At 42.6% G+C, this 18,743-nt stretch overlaps 1 protein-coding gene across 6 annotated transcripts in view; it reads right to left on the reverse strand.

The window, feature by feature from the left end:
- The window catches only part of CTCFL (CCCTC-binding factor (zinc finger protein)-like), a 40,949-nt gene that overhangs the window by 15,161 nt on the left and 7,045 nt on the right, over positions 1–18,743 (reverse strand). For 2 of the 6 annotated variants that reach the window (XM_011978158.1, XM_011978156.1), the window contains exons 1-8: positions 18,335–18,513; positions 17,247–18,263; positions 16,633–16,855; positions 9,570–9,740; positions 9,118–9,251; positions 6,103–6,223; positions 4,988–5,137; positions 2,965–3,125 (exon numbers count right to left, since the gene is read on the reverse strand). In XM_011978158.1, coding sequence (XP_011833548.1) covers positions 2,965–3,125; positions 4,988–5,137; positions 6,103–6,223; positions 9,118–9,251; positions 9,570–9,740; positions 16,633–16,855; positions 17,247–17,789 — 1,503 coding nt within the window. In that variant the 5' untranslated portion in view covers positions 17,790–18,263; positions 18,335–18,513. Of the gene's footprint in view, positions 1–2,964; positions 3,126–4,987; positions 5,138–6,102; positions 6,224–9,117; positions 9,252–9,569; positions 9,741–16,632; positions 16,856–17,246; positions 18,264–18,334; positions 18,514–18,674; positions 18,738–18,743 lie in introns of those variants that run through there. The other 4 variants (XM_011978157.1, XM_011978160.1, XM_011978161.1 and 1 more) reach the window with 4 other exon arrangements.

Raw genomic sequence — 18,743 nt, forward strand, 5'->3', positions numbered from 1 at the left:
TGGAGTTAAATGTTATGTAAGGTATGTCATACTGAACCTACGAAGTCAAGCAAAAGCACACATTTTGTTTTATTTAAAATGTGATGATAATTTGGATTAAACATACATTTAGCCATTTCTGCATTACTGTCAGTGGCCTAACTGATGGTCTTTCTTCTAATCTTTCTCTCATCCAATTCACTGAACACCCCCTTCCACGCACAGCTTTCACCTCATCACCCTCCTTCGGGACAGCATCTCTGGCTCTCCCTGCTGGGAGCCAGGCTCTCAAGGACTGCGGCAGCCAGGAGCATCCAGCAGTGCTCCGAGCCTCTGCCCATGGCCACGGCCTGCCTGGCTGCTCTCTGCTCCCACATACCGGCTGTATGCCTGCTCCAGGACCCCCTCATCCTTTCCAAGTCTTATCCATCTTTCAGGAAGCCCTCCTAGTTCATTTGAAGAAATATGAGCCTGGGGCCACAGAATATTCTTTGTTCAAAATTTACCAGAAAACCTTTTTCCTTTATCTAAGGCATTTACTTATAGCCCACACTTCGAAACACAGGAAGCACTGATTTTCACCTTTGGTAACCAATAGCATGCAGTGCTTCAAAGCAGTGGTTTGGTTTTCAAACTTCTAGTCTGAGGGCCCTTCAAACTTTAAAAAATTACTGTGGCCTCTGAAGAGCTTTTATTTATACAGGTGGCATGTATTAGTATTTACTTTCTTAGAAAGCAAAACTGAGGAATTCTTAAGTATTAAAAAAAAACATTAACTCATTTAATAATAACAAACCAACTACATATTATTTCTGTAAAATTATCTATTTTTCAAAACAAAAATAACCTAATGTCTGTCTCAATAGATAAGGTTGCCAGTTAAAATACAGGCTGCAACTACTTGTATATAAAACTATTCGTTGTTTGTCTGAAATTCAAATGTCACTAGGTGTGCTGTATTTTTATTTGCTAAGTCTGGCAACTCTATTAAAAGCATTCAGGGCTGGGTGCGGTGGCTCATGCCTGTAATCCCAGCACTTTGGGAGGCCGAGACAGGTGGATCATGAGGTCAGGAGATCGAGACCAACCTGGCTAACACAGTGAAACTCCGTCTCTACTAAAAATACAAAAAATAAGCCAGGTGTGGTGACAGGCGCCTATAGTCCCAGCTACTCGGGAGGAGGCTGAGGCAGGAGAATGGTGTGAACCCGGGAGGCGGAGTTTGCAGGGATCGCGCCACTGCACTCTAGCCTGGGCGACAGAGCGAGACTCCTTCCATCTCAAAAAAAAAAAAAAAAAAAAGCATTCAGATGGATTCCTATCTCTGCTCTTCCGTCAGTCCACTGGAGTATGTTAAATGATAAAGAAAATTTGGTCTCATAGACATGTAGTTTGAAAAGAGAGCAACATTTCACCAGCTCTTCCAAGTAATTGTGGCCATTCTTCTCTATTACACTAAAATTCAGTTAGTAGCAATTTCTTTTTTTAGGGTCTCACTCAGTTGCCTGGGCTGGAGTGCAGTCGTAAGAACACAGCTTACTGCAGCCTCAACCTCCTGGGCTTAAGTGATCCTCCAACCTCAGCCTCCTGAGTAGCTGGGATAGATGTGCACACCACACCCAGCTAATTTTTGTATTTTTTTGTAGAGACAGGGTCTCATTATGTTGCCCAGGTTGGTCTTGAACTCCTGAGCTCAAGAGTTCTGTCCATCTCGGCCTCCCAAAGTGCTGGGACTATAGCTGTGAGTCTGTGTCTGGTCATGGTAATTTCTTACCCATGGGTTGCAATGTGGAATCTGAAACCCTGCCAAGGAACTTGTTCTCTGTAACTTTAAAACCTCGTGGTCTTTTCCTTTGAATGGCTCTTTTACCTGTGTGTGAGTCTGTAACATCATGGATTGGTCATTTGGAAAATACTGGTTTACTGAGCTATGCAGATCTTCTAAATGCTAACATATTTCATTATACAATATAAAAATTGCTTTAAAAAATCACTCCAATCTATTTTTTTTTTATTTCTTTTGAGATGGAGTCTCACTCTGTCTCCCAGGCTGGAGTGCAGTGGCATGATCTCAGCTCACTGCAACCTCCGCATCCCAGGTTCAAGCGATTCTCCTATCTCAGCCTCCTGAGTAGCTGGGACTTCAGGTGTGCACCACCATGCCCAGCTAATTTTTGTGTTTTTTAGTAGAGATGGGGTTTCACCATATTGGCCAGGCTGGTCTCAAACTCCTGACCTCAAGTGATCCGCACACCTCAGCCTCCCAAAGTGCTGGGATTCCAGGTGTGAGTCACCACACCTGGCCTACGTTGTTCATTTAGAAAAAAATGTCCACCAATGCCCAATGACTGAGTAAATGGAGTTTATCTTGTTCCTTAGTGAAAATGACATTCACTGAAAAAGGGGCTAGTTGAGCTGGAAACTCAAGCCCCCAGATGCTTTTCCTCCAGACTGTGGAAGCCAGTGGAGGTGCATATGCCAGCTTCTAATCTCATCACAAAGATTATTACAAAGAAAGTATTCCGGGTCAAGACTGAATAAAGTTAACAACTTTTACTGCCTCTTCAAGGACACTGTCATGTAAAACTGCCCTTTATTTTTGCTGCCAGTGTATGAAGGTGAAGACCACCACCATGACCAGTTTCACTGTGTGTCACTGCCTTGATCTGGGCTAAGGACCACCTTTGTTTTGGCACCAAAAGTGCAAATGTCAGTGTCTCAAAATGACACCTTTCCATGATCATAACAAGGGCTTGGCTCTTATGGGACCCTAGTTGGTCACAGGGAGCTCTGGGAGTACATGAACATACTTTAAGAACTGTTGTTTTCTACGACCGGTTCACTGTTGCTTTCTGGTTATTTTGAATAGGATACTCTATTAAAAGCGTGACTTTTCTCAGTATTTTCAAGGTGGTAAAGAATCCTACCCCAGCCCTCCATTCTTCCATGCACCACTGCCTCTCCAAATTAAGTAAAGTACAATACCTGCTTGCAGGCATAACTGCAGTGTTCGCACTTGAATCTCTTCTCATTTTTATGAGTTTTCTGGTGCTGAATGAGGGCATAGCGTTCATGGAAGACAGCAGAACAGTAGCGGCATTTCAGCTCTGCAGCGCTGTAAGCATGCAAGTTGCGCATATGCACACCTAAAATGGTTACAGAACATTATAGACTTCAAGAGTGCTGTTTTCTGTTAACCTGCTTCCCCCCTCCTCTAAACCGGAGTTTCTCAGCCTTGGGGCTAGAGCATGCTAGTTCCTTCCTGGGCAGGACGGGGTGGGTTATCCTGTGCATTGGAGGAGGTTAAGCAGCACTCCTGGTGTCTGTCTACCAGACGCCAGCAGCACCTCTTTCTCCCCGGTTGTGAAAGCCAAAATACCTCTAGGTATCACCACCTGTCCTCTGCGGGGTAAAATCATTCCCAGTTGAGAACCACTGCTCTAAACGAACAGAATGCTGAAATACCATTTTAATATTCTTTCAATATGGAGTTAAATGTTATGTAAGGTATGTCATACTGAACCTAAAATGTTCATTTAACAAAGCACTTTGAGCACTACCTTATGATGGGGTAGGTCAATGTTAGGATGATGTTAAGGTGGTTTTATATAAAAAGATATAACATCTTTATTTTACCTTTAAAAATCCACATGTTGTTAGAAGTCAGTGCCCTGTTATTTCCCATGTTGAAATTAACCCGAGACACATGGTGAGGTCTGGCTGGGTTTGCTCATCTATGGGTTTGCTCATCTATGCCTAATGCATGATGGTCTTGTGATACTTGTGTAAGAAACCAAATGACAACTGACAGCTCTGTGATGGAGCTATTCCACCTTACCCACAGTGACTCAGACATTTAGAGAGCTTGATTTCTCATATAGTCATGGGAAAGAAGAATTAGTGTGTTTATAAAGCATCTTACAGGGCTATGCAGAGTGTATCACCCACTGGCATGACATAGATATAAACCGTGTTATTTTGTCACGGTGTCAAAAAAGTCTAGCAACTGGCTAGACTTGTGCCCCAGCAAGCCCCACTGGGCTGTTTTGTGATGTGCTGGTAACTGTGGCAACAATGACAGAATGGTCCAGATGAGAAATAAAAGTTAAGACTTTGTGGAACACCTTTCACCTTTCAGAAAGGTTTTCAAAAAAGTTCATCTCATCTCCAGAATTTCTTTGGGCAAAAGGGTCAATTTTTTGTTTTGCTAACATATTTTGTGTCATATGTTTTGTGTCATATATTTTGGAAAGAGAAATAAGATCATGGAAAAAGGGAGGCCCAGGAATCCTGAAAAAAAGAAGAGGCTCATTGGCTCACACTTACCCACACCCTCCCTCCCATTGCTCAACAGTGGCTGGCTTCCCCACAGGCAGTTATCAAATCCCAGCTCCTAGGCCTGCTGTTCAGACCCTCTGCATTTCCACTCCCACTCTGGGGGGTCTGACAGTTAGAAGGCTCACCACGGCAGATGCAGATTACGCGTTACAGGCCCACCTCCTTTCCCAAAGTGACTGTCTTAAGGGAAAAACTGTGTCTTTTGTAGCTTCTGCTCCCACCACTTTTTAGGCCCACAGCCAGGGTTTAAGAAAAGCTTGCTGGGTGTCACAGAGAGAGCACTGATAAATAGGAACCCAGAATCCAGCCGCCTCCTAGCACCCTTGGTCATGTGACTCCTGGGCAGGTTACTGTATGTCTCTGAGCCCCAGTGTCCTCCTCATCTGAAAAATAGGCCCAATGTGGAAAGAAATAATACCCATCCGTGAAAGGTCTTATCACGTGCATACGGAACAGGCCTGGGCCGGGATTCTAAAATCGTGCTATAAAATGCACTTATGAGATCCAGCCACCAGATGGTGCAACAGGACCTCTGAAGAAAATGTGTCCCAGGGCCAAGTTCCCGCCGCCTCCCAGTATCAGGGCCAGTACATTGCAGGTACATAGGGCCTCGCTCCAAAGAGCCAGCAAATGCTGTAGTAAAACAAACATCACTAAACCAGACACTCACGTAGGTCACTTTTCCGTGCAATGATGGTGGCACAATGCGGACACTGGTGTTTGGGGACGTTTTCTCCGTGCTTCTGCAGAATATGTATTTTCATGGTCCCGCTCTGGGTGAAGCGGGTGTGGCAGATATGGCACTCGTAAGGCTTCTCACCTGAGATGCAGACAACAAAGTGATTCCCCCTCCAGGCCTGATCCTTGCCAAAGGCTACCTGTGCTGGAAGTGTTTCTTTTGCCGTAAGCCTCCTTTATCAACCCCCTTCTCACCGGACAACCCCCAATTAGTATGAGACTCCCAAATCAAGCCCAGACAGCTTATGTCAAGTACGGCTGTGTCCATGATGGACCAGACACACGACTTCCTCGCATCTGGTGGCTACGCAAGAGTTCCATGTGGTTCACATCCATGGGGCTGTACGAAGAACCAAGAAGTACACATAAATGTATTCTTTACATAGTAAGACATCAAGTACCTCTGTTACAAAACCAGCACACTTTATGTTTTGCCTTAAAGTTGAAGAATGAATTAAGGAGTTGACTTTTATTTATTTTTATTTACTTGTTTTTTGAAACAGGTTCTCACTCTGTCACCCAGGCTGGAGTGTGGTGGTGCAATGCTTGCTCACTGCAGCCTCAACCACCTGAGTTCAAGTGATTCTCCTGCTTCAGCCTCCCAAGTAGCTGGGACCACAGGTGTGCGCCACCAGGCCCGGCTAAGTTTTAAATTACTTGTAGAGACAGGGTCTCCCTAGGATGCCCAGGCTGGTCTCAAACTCCTGGACTCAAGGGATCCTCCTGCCTCAGCCTCCCAAAGTGCTGGGATTACAGGTTTGAGCCACTGTGCCTGGCCAGGAGTTGAGTTTTAAATACCCGAAAAATCTACGGAAGCGAGTACTTTGTGTTTTACTCCACACAGTGGGGTTGCGACACAATGTCTATGCAGACTCTCTTACTGCTAAAGAAAGGTAAAGGTACAGATCAAGATCCTCGTATCACAAAGGCACACAAAAATCCACTTTTACCTTTGAACTTTAATTGTGCCCATAAAAAGTAATTTTTTAAAGCTTGCTTTAAGAGCTAACACCGTAGGTATCAAGCCTTCAGCACCAGAGCCCTTACCTGAGTGTGTTCTCATGTGGCGTTTCAGCTTGTAGGTGTCTCTGCTGGCGTAGCTGCACTGGCAACACTGAAAGGGGCGCTCCCCAGTGTGGGATCGGACATGGCGCTTCAATTTACTTGCCTAATAAATACATAAATGATGTTCATAGAAATAGAAACTCAAAAGTGGCAGAGTCTTCCATTAATCAGCATTATAAAAGAGATTTCAATTAATCAGATTTTAACATCAGAGCACCAGAGCATATTTCACTCACTGCAGAAAACATGAAAAACTCATTACTTTTCATCATCTGTTATGGGCGATTTGATTTCATTTGATGTGTGTGCGTATAAGCTCCTGTAGGGTAATGGGCAGCAGTTTTGAAGGCTTTCGCATTCACCTTCACTTTAACCCTACCTGCTGAATGCCACACAGGATTGTATTTTCATTTCTAAGGCAATACATGCCCAATAGTTACAAAATTTAGATTACACTGTAAACGCACAAAGGCAAACATTTTGTTTTCCTTGCATAAAGTGAAAATCTTCAAACTCTAGCTCTTGTCAGGTGTGGTGGCTTACACCTCTAATCCCAGCACTTTGGGAGGCTGAGAGGGGTGGATCACCTGAGCTCAGGAGTTTGAGACCAGCCTGGGCAACATGGCAAAACCTGTTCTCTACCAAAAATTAAAAATGAGCTGGGCATGGTGGCACACGCCTGTAGTCCCAGCTACTTGAGAGGCTGAGGTTGCAATGAGCCAAAATCACGCCACTGCACTCCAACTAGCGTAACAGAGTGAGACCACGTCTCACAAAAATAAAAATAAAAATAAAAACGAAACCCTAGCTCTTTAATGGAGGAACACGTGTATGTGTCGCCTCATGGTCACAAGTCCTGCAGACTCCACCCTGGCTGGCCCCAGCGTAACAGTGTGAGTGGAGGAAGGCATCCCTGGCTATTCAGCACTGGGGCCGTGTGACAGAGGGTTCCTATAAAGAATTAAATTTTAAGTAGAAGAAATTAAATTCTAATTTGAATAATTATGTATCCCAGGCAATCAGTTAAATAGCAAACAACATAATACCTCCCATTTGAGCATTCACTGCCTGACTGGTTTATTGCCTTCTAGAACTATTCTTATTCTGTATTTGTGTATCACAGGCCCTTATCTACTGCTAGCAGGAAATGGGGCCATCAGCTATAGGCGGACTACAGACATCAGGAAGCTGCATCAGTCCTGCTGGTGACCCAGGGATGCCACACTCCATCTGTCTCCCCAGTAAGTGGTGAGCACACAGAAGCCTAAGGAACACTCAACAACAAAAGGTGGCTTAGGATGGAAGACAACAGCCAAGCCAAAAAATTTCACTTAGATTTTCAGAAGAAAAGTGAATGCCTTCAAGTATATTAGAAAGCAAAACAAAAAGAATTTAAAAAACTGTATAGCATGAAAGTTTTGAGGAAGATAAGTGGTGTGAATGAGCAAAGAAGGCCATTAAAAAAGACTATGGATGACTCTTAAAGTTGGGATAGGAGGACGAGGGAGTTCAAAAAGTTCAAAAACTTTTTTTTTTTTTTTTTTTTTTTTTGTGTTTCCCTCTCATCCAGACTGGAATGTGCGATCTTGGCTCACTGCAACCTCTGCCTCCCAGGTTCAAGTCATTTTCCTGCCTCAGCCTCCTGAGTAGCTAGGACTACAGGCATGTGCCACCACACCTGGCTAATTTTTTGTATTTTTAGTAGAGACAGGGTTTCATCATGTTGGCCAGGCTGGTTTTGAACTCCTGACCTCAAGCAATCTGCTCGCCTCTGCCTCCCAAAGTGCTGAGATTACAGGCGTGAGCCACCACACCTGGCCAATTCAAAAGCTTTTTTTAAAAAAGGGGCACATCTGCATCACAGCTCTGATCCATTCCTGCTGGCATTTTTGTCACGGGATGGGATGAGGGAACAAACAAGCATGGCAAGACTTGAGGAGACTGCAAAAATGGGGGGCTACGGCAGCAGTAGAGACGTCTGTGCTGAGGCCACCTCCCACAGGCTGCGTGCAGACCGCTGGCGCTGGGGGAGGGTCTCGTGGACCTGGGAAGTTTGTACTGAGCACCGGCAGGGCACCAACAAAAAGTCCACTCCAGGCTTAGGATCCCCAGGTGACTCTGTTCCCTGAACCCTCCATTTTGCATTCTCATACTACAATCACAACCTTTAACTCAGATGAGAAATAATTTTTTAAAAAAATTGTAACAGCAGAAAAAAGTTCCTGGAATCAAATTCTGACCCTAACCATGAAATTTCCTAATTTGTGAAACCCGGCTGCACTGTTACTATATTTAATCTTCAGCTGTTCCCTTTAACTTAGTTCCATTTGAGTGTACTGTTGACCCAGTCCCGACCAGGCTCAAAACCGGGCCTCAGTCTGTTTCCCAACACACTGTGGGACCCTGAAAATTAACTGGTGGAAACTGGCATTGCCTAGTAAAAGCAGCACTCTGCCTGTTTCACGTGAGTACTACTAAACCCATTAGAAGATACAAATAAAGCAAATTAATTAAAATGACTATGGCACATCTGAAGTTTGAAACAGGCGGTCTCTAATTCAGAACAGAAATGGCTCTGCTTAAATCTTCAAGCAAGTTGCTTTGTATCTAATCAAGCTCAAAAATTTCAGCCAATATTCAGATGGGATCTGCATTCTATGTTAAAGCAAATACATTTTGATTCTCTGGCCCTGAGTACTAGATAAAATGCAGAACTTTTAAACAAATCTGGGACTTATTTCTTGACTACAAGGAGTTTATTTGTAATTTGTACACCTTTACACATTATTTTCACTAATTAGTAATCAAAGAAACATAGAAATCCAATTTTCTATTTTAACTTCATAAAAAAGAATGCATATTATTTCCTGCATAAATTTTATACGAATAATAAAAAGCCTGTTTGTAACAGATTCTACTGTTAGTTACACTTGGCATAACTTGTACAGCAGCCTCTACTAAGATGCCATGAAGCTTCAAGTCCAAGAATGGCTTTACCTCCACACTGGCATACTTGCACATGGAACATTTAAAGGGCTTCTCATGAGTATGTTTATAGCGCCTGTGTCGGACGAGTTCTCCACTGGTGACAAACGCCATGTTGCAGTCATTACACTTATAGGGCCTGGTTCCTGTAGGATCACATAGTTCATACTTTTAAAACAAGACTTAACCACAAAAGTTCCAAGGAATTCATAGCTTTTTAATTACACTCAATCTCAAAAATGCTTTAAAAATTAAGAAGAGGCTCTCTAAACTACAAATACCGCAGATGCATGTGAGAAAAATCTTTGTGACAGTATTTTTAATGGAAATTCAAGAAAAAAAAAAAGACAAAACTACAGTATAAAATGTTACACGATTCTACTGTAGAAATCGATGGATTCACATTCTTAACGTAAGCCTTAACACACATTATTCCACAGAAAGAGCCCTCTCGGCAGTTTTACCTGTGTGGGTGTTAACATGGTTCCGCAGCAGAGTGACCGTACGGAAGGTTTTCAGGCACAGGTGACACAGGTGAGGCTTCTCATTGGTGTGAGTTTTCATATGACGATTAAAACTCGACATTCTAGAAGAGGTGAACATGCAGACATCACAGTGGAAGGTTCGTTTTGCTCCTATAGGCAGGAAATAGTTTATGTGTGTTAGAAGTTCAAATTCCATTTAAACACTTGAAAGTAAATCAGCACATCATCTTTTCAACTAATATGGCAACTGAACAATAGAACATGCTATTTATATTCATAAGCTGATGGAAGCAATTCAGGACGCCATGTTCCTGGATAATGCATTTTCGCTGTTTCAAGATGCGCCAATGTCTGGTTTCTGGGCGCAGAGTGGACTAGGTACTCTGCTCATCCTTCTTTCTGAGAAAAAAAGTGCTAGGGAGGACATGCCTGAACATTTCAGAATGTCTTGTAGACCCAAGGAGACACAAGAAAAGGCACACCACCTACCTCAAGTGGGGCGCCCAAGAAGAGATTCACCTATAAAAATGTGGCCCTGCATTCTCTGTAGGGTGAACTGAAGACAACCCGTCCCATCCCTGCATCCTTCTCTCCAGCCAGGGCACTGCGAGAAAAACCATCTAGAATGGTGCCATCCAAAACCATAGCCATGAGTCATGTGTGACTCTTAAATTTGGACTTTAACTAATTAAAATTAAATGTAATTAAACATTTAGTCAGTTAAGTGACAAAGTGAGACCCTGTCTCAGAAAACAAAAAGAAGCATGAAAATGATGCTTCATCATATTGAGAATACCAATAGGTAAAATTTATTTTAAAAAAATGAGAACTTCTGGAATTGAAAAATACAATAAGTGAAATGAAAAATTCAACAGAGGAATTCAACAGCAGAGCTGAGCAAAAAGAAGGAAGACTCAGTGAACCTGAAGACAGGTTAACTGAGATTGTTCAGTTTGAGGGAAAGAAAGAAAAAAATGAACAAAGAAAAATGAAAAGAGCCTAAGAGATCTGTGGGACACGATCAAGCACACCGACATATGCACAATGGGAGACCCAAGGTGACACAGGAGAAGAGAAGAAATGATTGCCAAAAACTCCCCAAATTTGACAAAAAATCTACACATCCAAAAGCTTAATAAATTTCAAGTAGGATAAAGTCAAAGATATTCACATCAAGACACATCATAATCAGACTGCTGAAAGACAAAAAATGAATCTTGAAAGCAGCAAGACAGACAGACACGCCTTGTCACATACATGGGATTGTCAATAAGATTAATGGCTGACTTATCATCAGAAACCATGGAGGCCAGAAAGCAGTGGAATGACATTCAATGTGCCGTAAGAAAAAAAACATCAAACAAGAATTCTATGTCTGACAAAACCACCCTTCAAAATGAAGGAGAAATTAAGATATTCCCAGAAAAACAGAAACTGAGCAAGTCTGTCATTGGCAGATCTATCCTCTGAAAAATGCCAGAGAGACTCCAACAGGCTGAAATGAAAGGACACCAAACAATAACTCAAATCCATATGAAAATATAAAGACAGTGATAAAAGTAACAACATATGCAAATATAAAAGACAATATTCATGCATTTTTTTTACTTGTAATCCTCTTTTTTCCTGTCTGACTCAAAGACAGAATAAAGCAATAATTATAAATCTATGTTGATGGCATATAATTTATAAAGATACGCTCTGTGGCAATAACAACAGAAAGTGGAGTGGGGAATGGAATTATATAAGTAAAGTTTTTTTACATACTATTGAAATTAAATTGCCATTAATCTAAACCAGATTATTATGAATTGAGATGTTAAATGTAACACCAAGGACAACTAAAGAAAATAACTCAAAAATATATAGTAAAATAAATAATAAAATAATTAAAATGATACACTTGGCAGTGGCTATTCAACACAAAAGAAAGCAGTAATGAAAGAACTGAGGAATAAAAGATGTGACATTTAAAAAACAAATACAGAAATAAGGAAGTCCTTTTTTATCAGTAAAGAGATTAAACTCTCCAATGCAAAGGTAAGGACTGGCAGAAAGGACACTAAACAATATGCAATTATTTGTCTTCTACAAAAGACTCATTTTAGATTCGAAGACAAATAGGCTGAAAGTAAAAAGATAGAGAAAGATATTCCATACAAACAGTAACCAAAAGAGTACTAGAATGGCTATACAAATATCAGACTATATTAAGACAAAATTGTTGTAAAAGACAAAAGGACGTTATATAATAATGAACGGGTCAATCTATCATAAAGATACAACAATCTATCATAAAGATAAACATATATGTGGCCAGGCGCATATGTGACTCAAACCTGTAATCCCAGCACTTGGGAGGCTGAGGCAGGCAGATCATTTGAGGTCAAGAGTTCAAGACCAGCCTGGACAACATGGTGAAACCTCATCTCTACTAAAAATACAAAAATTAGCTGGGTGTAGTTGTGCATATCTATAATCCCAGCTACTCAGGAGGCTGAGGCAGAATTGCTAGAACCCAGGAGACAGAGGTTGCAGTGAGCCAAGACTGTGCCACTGCACTCCAGCCTGGCGACAAAGTGAGACTCCATCTCAAAACAACCCAACAAACTCCGCCCCCCCCCCCCCCCCCCGCCAAAAATAGATGCACCTAATAACAGTCCCAAAATACTTGAAGCAAACGGAACAAAATTGAAGGTAGGAACAGGTAATTCAATAATAGTTGCGGACCTCAACACCTCACTTTAAACAATGGACAGAACTAGACAAGGTCAGTGAGGAAACAGAGGCCTAAGTCACACTATAAACCAAATAGACAAAACAGACATCTACAGAACATCCCACCCAGCAACACTGGAATAGACATTGTTCTGAGGTGCATAGGGACGATTCTCTAGGATAGACCACATGTGAAGTTACAAACATATTGAGACACACATATCTTAATAAATTTAAAAAGACAAACTGAGCCAGGCATGGTGGCTCACGCCTGTAATCCAGCACTTTGGGAGGCTCAGATGGGAGGACCGCTTGAGGCCAAAAGTTCAAGACTAGCCCAGGCAACATAATGAGACTCCATCTCTACAATTTTTTAAAAATTAGCTGCGTGTGGTAGTGTGTGCCTCTTGTCCTAGCTACTTGTGACGCTGAAGTAGGGGTTCAAGGTTACAGTGAGCTATGCTTGTAACACTGCACTCCAGCCTGGGCAACAGAGCAAGAACCTGTCTCTAAAACAAACAAACAAACCAAAAAAATCAAAATATGTTCTGTGTTTTCTGACCATAATAAAATGAAATTAGAAATGAATACCAAGGGAAATTCAGAAGATTCACATAAACATGGAAGTCAAAAAACACACTCCCAAATGACAAATGGGTCAAAGTAGAAATAACAAGAAAATTATTAAGTTCTTTGAGATGAACGAAAGTGAAAACATGAGATACCAAGAGTTATAGAATGCACCCAAGGCAGTGCTCAGAGGAAAATTTTTAGCTATAAACACTTACATTAAAAAAGAAGAAATATTTCAAATAACCTAACTTTACACTTTGAGGAACTAGAAAAAGAAGATAAATCTAAACGCAAAGCTAGTAGAAAAAGAAAATATTAAGATTAGAGAGAAAAAAATTAGAGAAAACCAACAAAACCACCAAAAGTTGGTTCTTCAAAAAGATCGACACTGACAAACCTTTATCTAGACTTGTGACTGAGGGGGTAAAAAAGAGAATACTCAAATTGCTAAAATCAGGAAGAAAAGTGGGAACATTCTTACCAATCTTACAGAAATAAAAATGTTTATAATAGAATACTATGAACAATTATATGCCAACAAATTAAATAATACAGATGAAATAGAAAATTCCTAGAAACACACAAACTACTAAAAATGATTTAAGAAGAAACAGAAAATTGGAATAGACCTGTATCAGTAAAGACAGTGAGTCATTAATCAACAAACTTCCAAGAAAGAAAACCCCAGGACCAAATCGCTTCACCGATTAAGTCTACCAAATGCTTAAATATTAATGCCAATCCTCTAAATCTTCAAAAAAGGGAGGAAACACTTCTTCCCAATGAATTACACGAGGCCAGTATTACTCACATACTAAAGCCAGACAAAGACATCAAAAGAAGACTACAGACCAATATTCCTAGTGAATACAGATGCAAAAATCTTTAGCAGAACACTAGCAAACCAAATCAAGCAGCATATTAAAAGGATTATATACCATAACCAAGTTGAGATTTTCTGCAGGAATAAAAGGGTGGTTCAACATATGTGAATCAATCAGTGTAATATACCATATTAACAGAATGAAGAAAAAAAGAACAACACATGATCATCTCAATAAATGCAGAAAAATCATTTCATATAATCCAACACCGTTTTCTTGATAAAATACTCAACAAACTTGGAATAGAAAGTTTACAAGTTGAGTTGTGACCCCTGCAAAAATACGTGAAGTCCTCAGGCCAGATACCTATGAATGTGATCTTATGTACAAAAAGGGTCTTTGCAGATGTAATCAAGTTAAGCTGAGGTCATACTGGATGAAGGTGGGTCATAAGCCAATGTGACTGGCGTACTTATAAGAAGAGGAAAAGAGATACACACAGGGACACACAGAAATAATTCCATGTGATAACAGAGGCAGAGACTGGAGTAATGCATCTGCAAGCCAATGAATGGCATGACTGCTGGCAACCAGAAGCTAAGAGAAAGGCATGAAATATATTCTCCCTGACAGCCTTCCAAGAGAGCATGGCTTTGCCAACACCTCGATTTCACACTCGTAGCTTCCAGAACTGTGAGAGGTATGTTTCTGTGGTTTGAAGCCACTCAGTTGGTGGTGCTTTGTCATGGCATCCCTGGGAAGCCGATACAGTGCCAGTTAAAAATGAGCCAAAGATTTGAATAGCCATTTTTTCCAAAGAAAATACGTAAGAGGCCAATGATCACATGAAGAGATACTCAACACCCTTAGTCATTAGAGAAATGGAAACCAAAATTACGAGATACCTCTTCACACCTGCTAGGATGGCTATAATTAAACGATAACAACAAATGGAAAGTAAGTTGGTGAGGATGTGGAGAAACTGGAAGCTACACACACTGCTAGTGCAAATTCAAACTGGTGCGGCTGCTATGGAAAACAGTGTGGCAGCTCCTCAAAAAGTTAAACATAGAGTAACCACATCATCCAGCAATTCCACTCCTAAGTATATACTCAAAAGGATTGGAAACTGGTGCTCAAACGAAAAATTTGTACACAGATGGTCAAAACAGCACCATTCACACTTGCTGAAAGGTGGACACAATTGCGGTGTGTATCAATGAGAGAATGGATAAATAAAATGTGCTGTACCCATACAGGGATTATTAGCCATTAAAAACGAATGAAGCGCTGACACATGCTACAATACCAACAAACCCTCCAAACATTATGCTAAGCTCAAGAGTCTAGACATGAAAGGCACATGGTATACATATATGATTCAGCTTCCGGAAAATGTGCAGAACAGGAAAATCTATGGAAACAAAAAGCAGATTAGTGGTAGCCAGGAATGGAGTAGGAAGTGACTGCCTAATGGGTACAGGCCTCTTATCGGAGTGATCCAAATATTCTGGAATTCAGACAGTGGTGATGGTTCTACAAATTTGTAAATACATCAAAAACCTAAAAATGAGCTAAAAATTGTAAAACTTAGAGTGTAAAACTCTTGATTTAAACACATGAGAAACTACCATATATCAAAAGGCTGCAAACTCAACCACCTATGGAAGGCAGAGGCCAGAAACCTGAGTGAAAGGTCCTGACCACATGTAAGAATGGGGTGGTGGTAGCAGTGTGTTTGGGCGGCATTCTCCTTTTCTAAACTGAGTCACCTTCCAATCCCAGGCACCTGTTGCCAGGAGGAAGGAAACTGTGCCAAATGTTGCCAGATATAATTTAAAAGAGCTAGAAATTGCAATTTTGGGGGTGAAATATGTTGATTTAAATATATTAGTGAGAAACTAATATTAAAAAAAATAAGGCTGGGCGCAGTGGCTCATGCCTGTAATCCCAGCACTTTGGGAGGCCAAGGTGGGCGGATCACAAGGTCAGCAGATCGAGACCATCCTGGCTAATACGGTGAAACCCCGTCTCTACTAAAACTTCAAAAAAAATTAGCTGGGCCTGGTAGTGGGAGCCTGTAGTCCCAGCTACTCGGGAGGCTGAGGCAGGAGAATGGCGTGAACCCGGGAGGCGGAGTTTGCAGTGAGCCGAGATCGTGCCACTGCACTCCAGCCTGGGTGACAGAGCAAGACTCCGTCTCAAAAAAAAAAAAAAAAAAAAAAAAAAAGCTAAACAAATAATTTTCGTAGGACAAACTCATCCATCCTGTGAGCTGCTGGAATGCAATCTCAGTTTAATAAGGCTTTAATATTGCTTCAGGGTCTTCCTAATCTGAACCCATCCACCTTTCTGAGCACCTACCTCCCACCCACCCAGCTCTATAGACACAGTAGAGCTCTCCACCCTCACATACAAAGTAGATACTTCCAGACCTACACACCCAGACCACTTCCTAGTGCCTGGAATCCTGATCCCCATCTTAATGGCTTCTTTGTCCTGGACTCACCTAAATATCACCTCCCTTAGAAGGCACCCTCCACTGCTTCCTGAAGGAGGAATTGCTCCTTCTCTTGGCCCTGAAGCACACGAGGCCTCACCACCTGTCCTGTAATGACTTGTCCCCCATATCCCTCTGGGGCTGCAAACTAGAAAGCAGAGACCAGGGCTTGGCCTTCTTTGCTTACGTGCACAAGGTTTTGTGGGAACATTTTTACTGTGTTTTCAAAACGTTTGTGTGCAAAGTGCAAAACCCTTCTGGATTTGATTCACAATTCAGAATATTAGTTTAAAATTTCTCCCATTTCCTGACAATTTGAAAGTAACTAAAAGTCGACCACTTAAAACTTCAATTACCATCACCTTCCCATAAAGAAAAACAGCGGCCCAGTTTTATGGAGTGTATTCTATGAGATGAACTGGCCTACCCTTTGTCTTTCTTTGATTTTTTGTAGATTTGGCCTTTTCAACATCTGCTTGATCAGTTGTAGGTTGATCTTCTTGTTCTTCCACATTTAAATTTGAAATTGTGAGAACAATTTCGTCACTTCTTTCATCTCCTGACATTGTTTCCACAAAAAAGAGCTGTTCCTTTGTTCTTTCAGCCAATCTTTCAATCAATAACTGGTTCTTCTCCTGCCCTTCCTGGAGCTAATAAACAACAATAAATATTCAAACAAATATGATACTATTAATTTTAATATAATTAGATTTTTGCCTGGATGAACTACAGAATACAAAAAGAAAAGCAAAAGTTGAAGATTATGCATCACAATGTTAATTATTTAGCATCGGGGTTGCGGCAGTGAAACTTAACACCTTTTTTTTAAAAACCTAATGCACCTTACAGTATTCCAATTAGCACAACTTTTAAAACTTTTTAAAAAAAGAACCTAAGAACTCTCAGGATTTTCCTGGGATGTATTTTTACTGCCTTTAACTTGCAACTGCAAAATACCTTGTCCAGACATAATATTGCATAAAAGCCAACTTCAATTTGTTCTTTTTCATGTAAGGCGTTGTTTATTAAAACCAGCTTTACCTTAATCAGTCCAGCACTTTCAGCCAGGCTCACCGCTAACTTACTGTCTTCACTGGCCACCATCACATTCTCCTCTAGAGCGTGGAACTGCAACACCTCCATCTCTTGCAGGGAGTACAGCTCTTGCTGGATACTAATGGCCACATACTGCTGCAGGCTCTGCCGGGGGCCTTCCTCAAGCCACAGCAACCCAGGGCCAGCCTGTTGCACCATCACCTGCACCCCTTCTTGCTGCTGTATGCTCAGCAAGCTCATATCCTGCAACTCCACAGCTTCAGAAGTGAAGTGCACCGTCTGCAGGGTCAACATGTGCTTCTCACTCTCCTCTGAGGTGGCCGGCACCAGCTCCACTTCTTCCTCCAGGACGCTGTCCTGGAGGGCCCCAGAGGTACACGCGGCCTCCAACTCACTAGGGCTCCGATGGTCTTTCTCTCTGCACACTCCGTCTTTTTCCTCCTCCTTCAGGCCTTTTTCTGGCATCAACTCGAGTTCTTTGATTTTGGTGAATTGCTCAGAAAGGACAGAGATCTCAGTAGCTGCCATGATGACTTGGCCTGTTTGAGAAATAAGCGATTTTCATAGGGGAAGAAGTGGCGGGGGGAGGATATGAGGAGGGATGGGGGGTGCTGGAGCCTAGCAAGCTTTGGAGTTGAAACAAGGTCTGGCCTCAAAAGGCTTTGGACCTAGTAGGGTCAGAACAATGCTGATCTTGCCTGGGTCTAGGAGGGGGTCGAGGCTAAGCAGAATTTAGGCTAAAGCAGGATTTTGTACAAAACTCTAGAAACGAACAGGTTTGGGGCCAGCACACATCCTGTGCCTCGTAAGGTTCCACCTGAGCAGGCTCTGGACCAGTGCATAGCATATCCTGGGCCTAGCAAGGTTAGGCCTGAGCAGGTCTGGTCAGTGAACATCCTGGGCCTAGCAAGGTTTGGGCCCAGCAGGCTCTCGGCCAGTGCACATCCTGGGCCTAGCAACTTTCAGGTCCAAGCAGGAACTGGGCCAGTGCACATCCTGGGCCTAGCAACTTTCAGGTCCAAGCAGGCCCTGGGCCAGTGCACCTCCTGGGCCTAGCGAGGTTCAGGCTGGGCCTAGCGAGGTTCGGGCCCCGAGCAGGCATTCCCCTCGTGCATGGTTCTAGACACAGCACCCTCAGAGCAAGGCAGGCTTTGGGCCTAGTGGCCTCGAGCCCACCCAGACTTGGCCAAGCAGGTCTCGACGAGGCCAAGCACACCCCTTCGGAGGCCTGGCAGCGCCCCTGCTTTACCCTGCCCAACACGCCCCGCCCCGACCCTCCCGGGCAGCCCCTCAGCGTCTGCCGCCCGCCCTTGGGCCTTTCCGTCCAGCCCCTCCCTCCGCCCACACCCAGAACAGCCCATGCTCTTGGAGGAGAACAGGTGGGCCTGACCCTACCCAGGACTGGCCCCTCACCGCGGAAGGCGTGGCCGGAGTGCCCGGCCCACTCCGTCTGTGGCTTGTGGGCTCTGCCTCGTGCACCGC

The sequence above is a fragment of the Mandrillus leucophaeus genome, unplaced genomic scaffold (assembly GCF_000951045.1).
Source record: "Mandrillus leucophaeus isolate KB7577 unplaced genomic scaffold, Mleu.le_1.0 Scaffold19, whole genome shotgun sequence".
Taxonomy (NCBI): Eukaryota; Metazoa; Chordata; class Mammalia; order Primates; family Cercopithecidae; genus Mandrillus; species Mandrillus leucophaeus.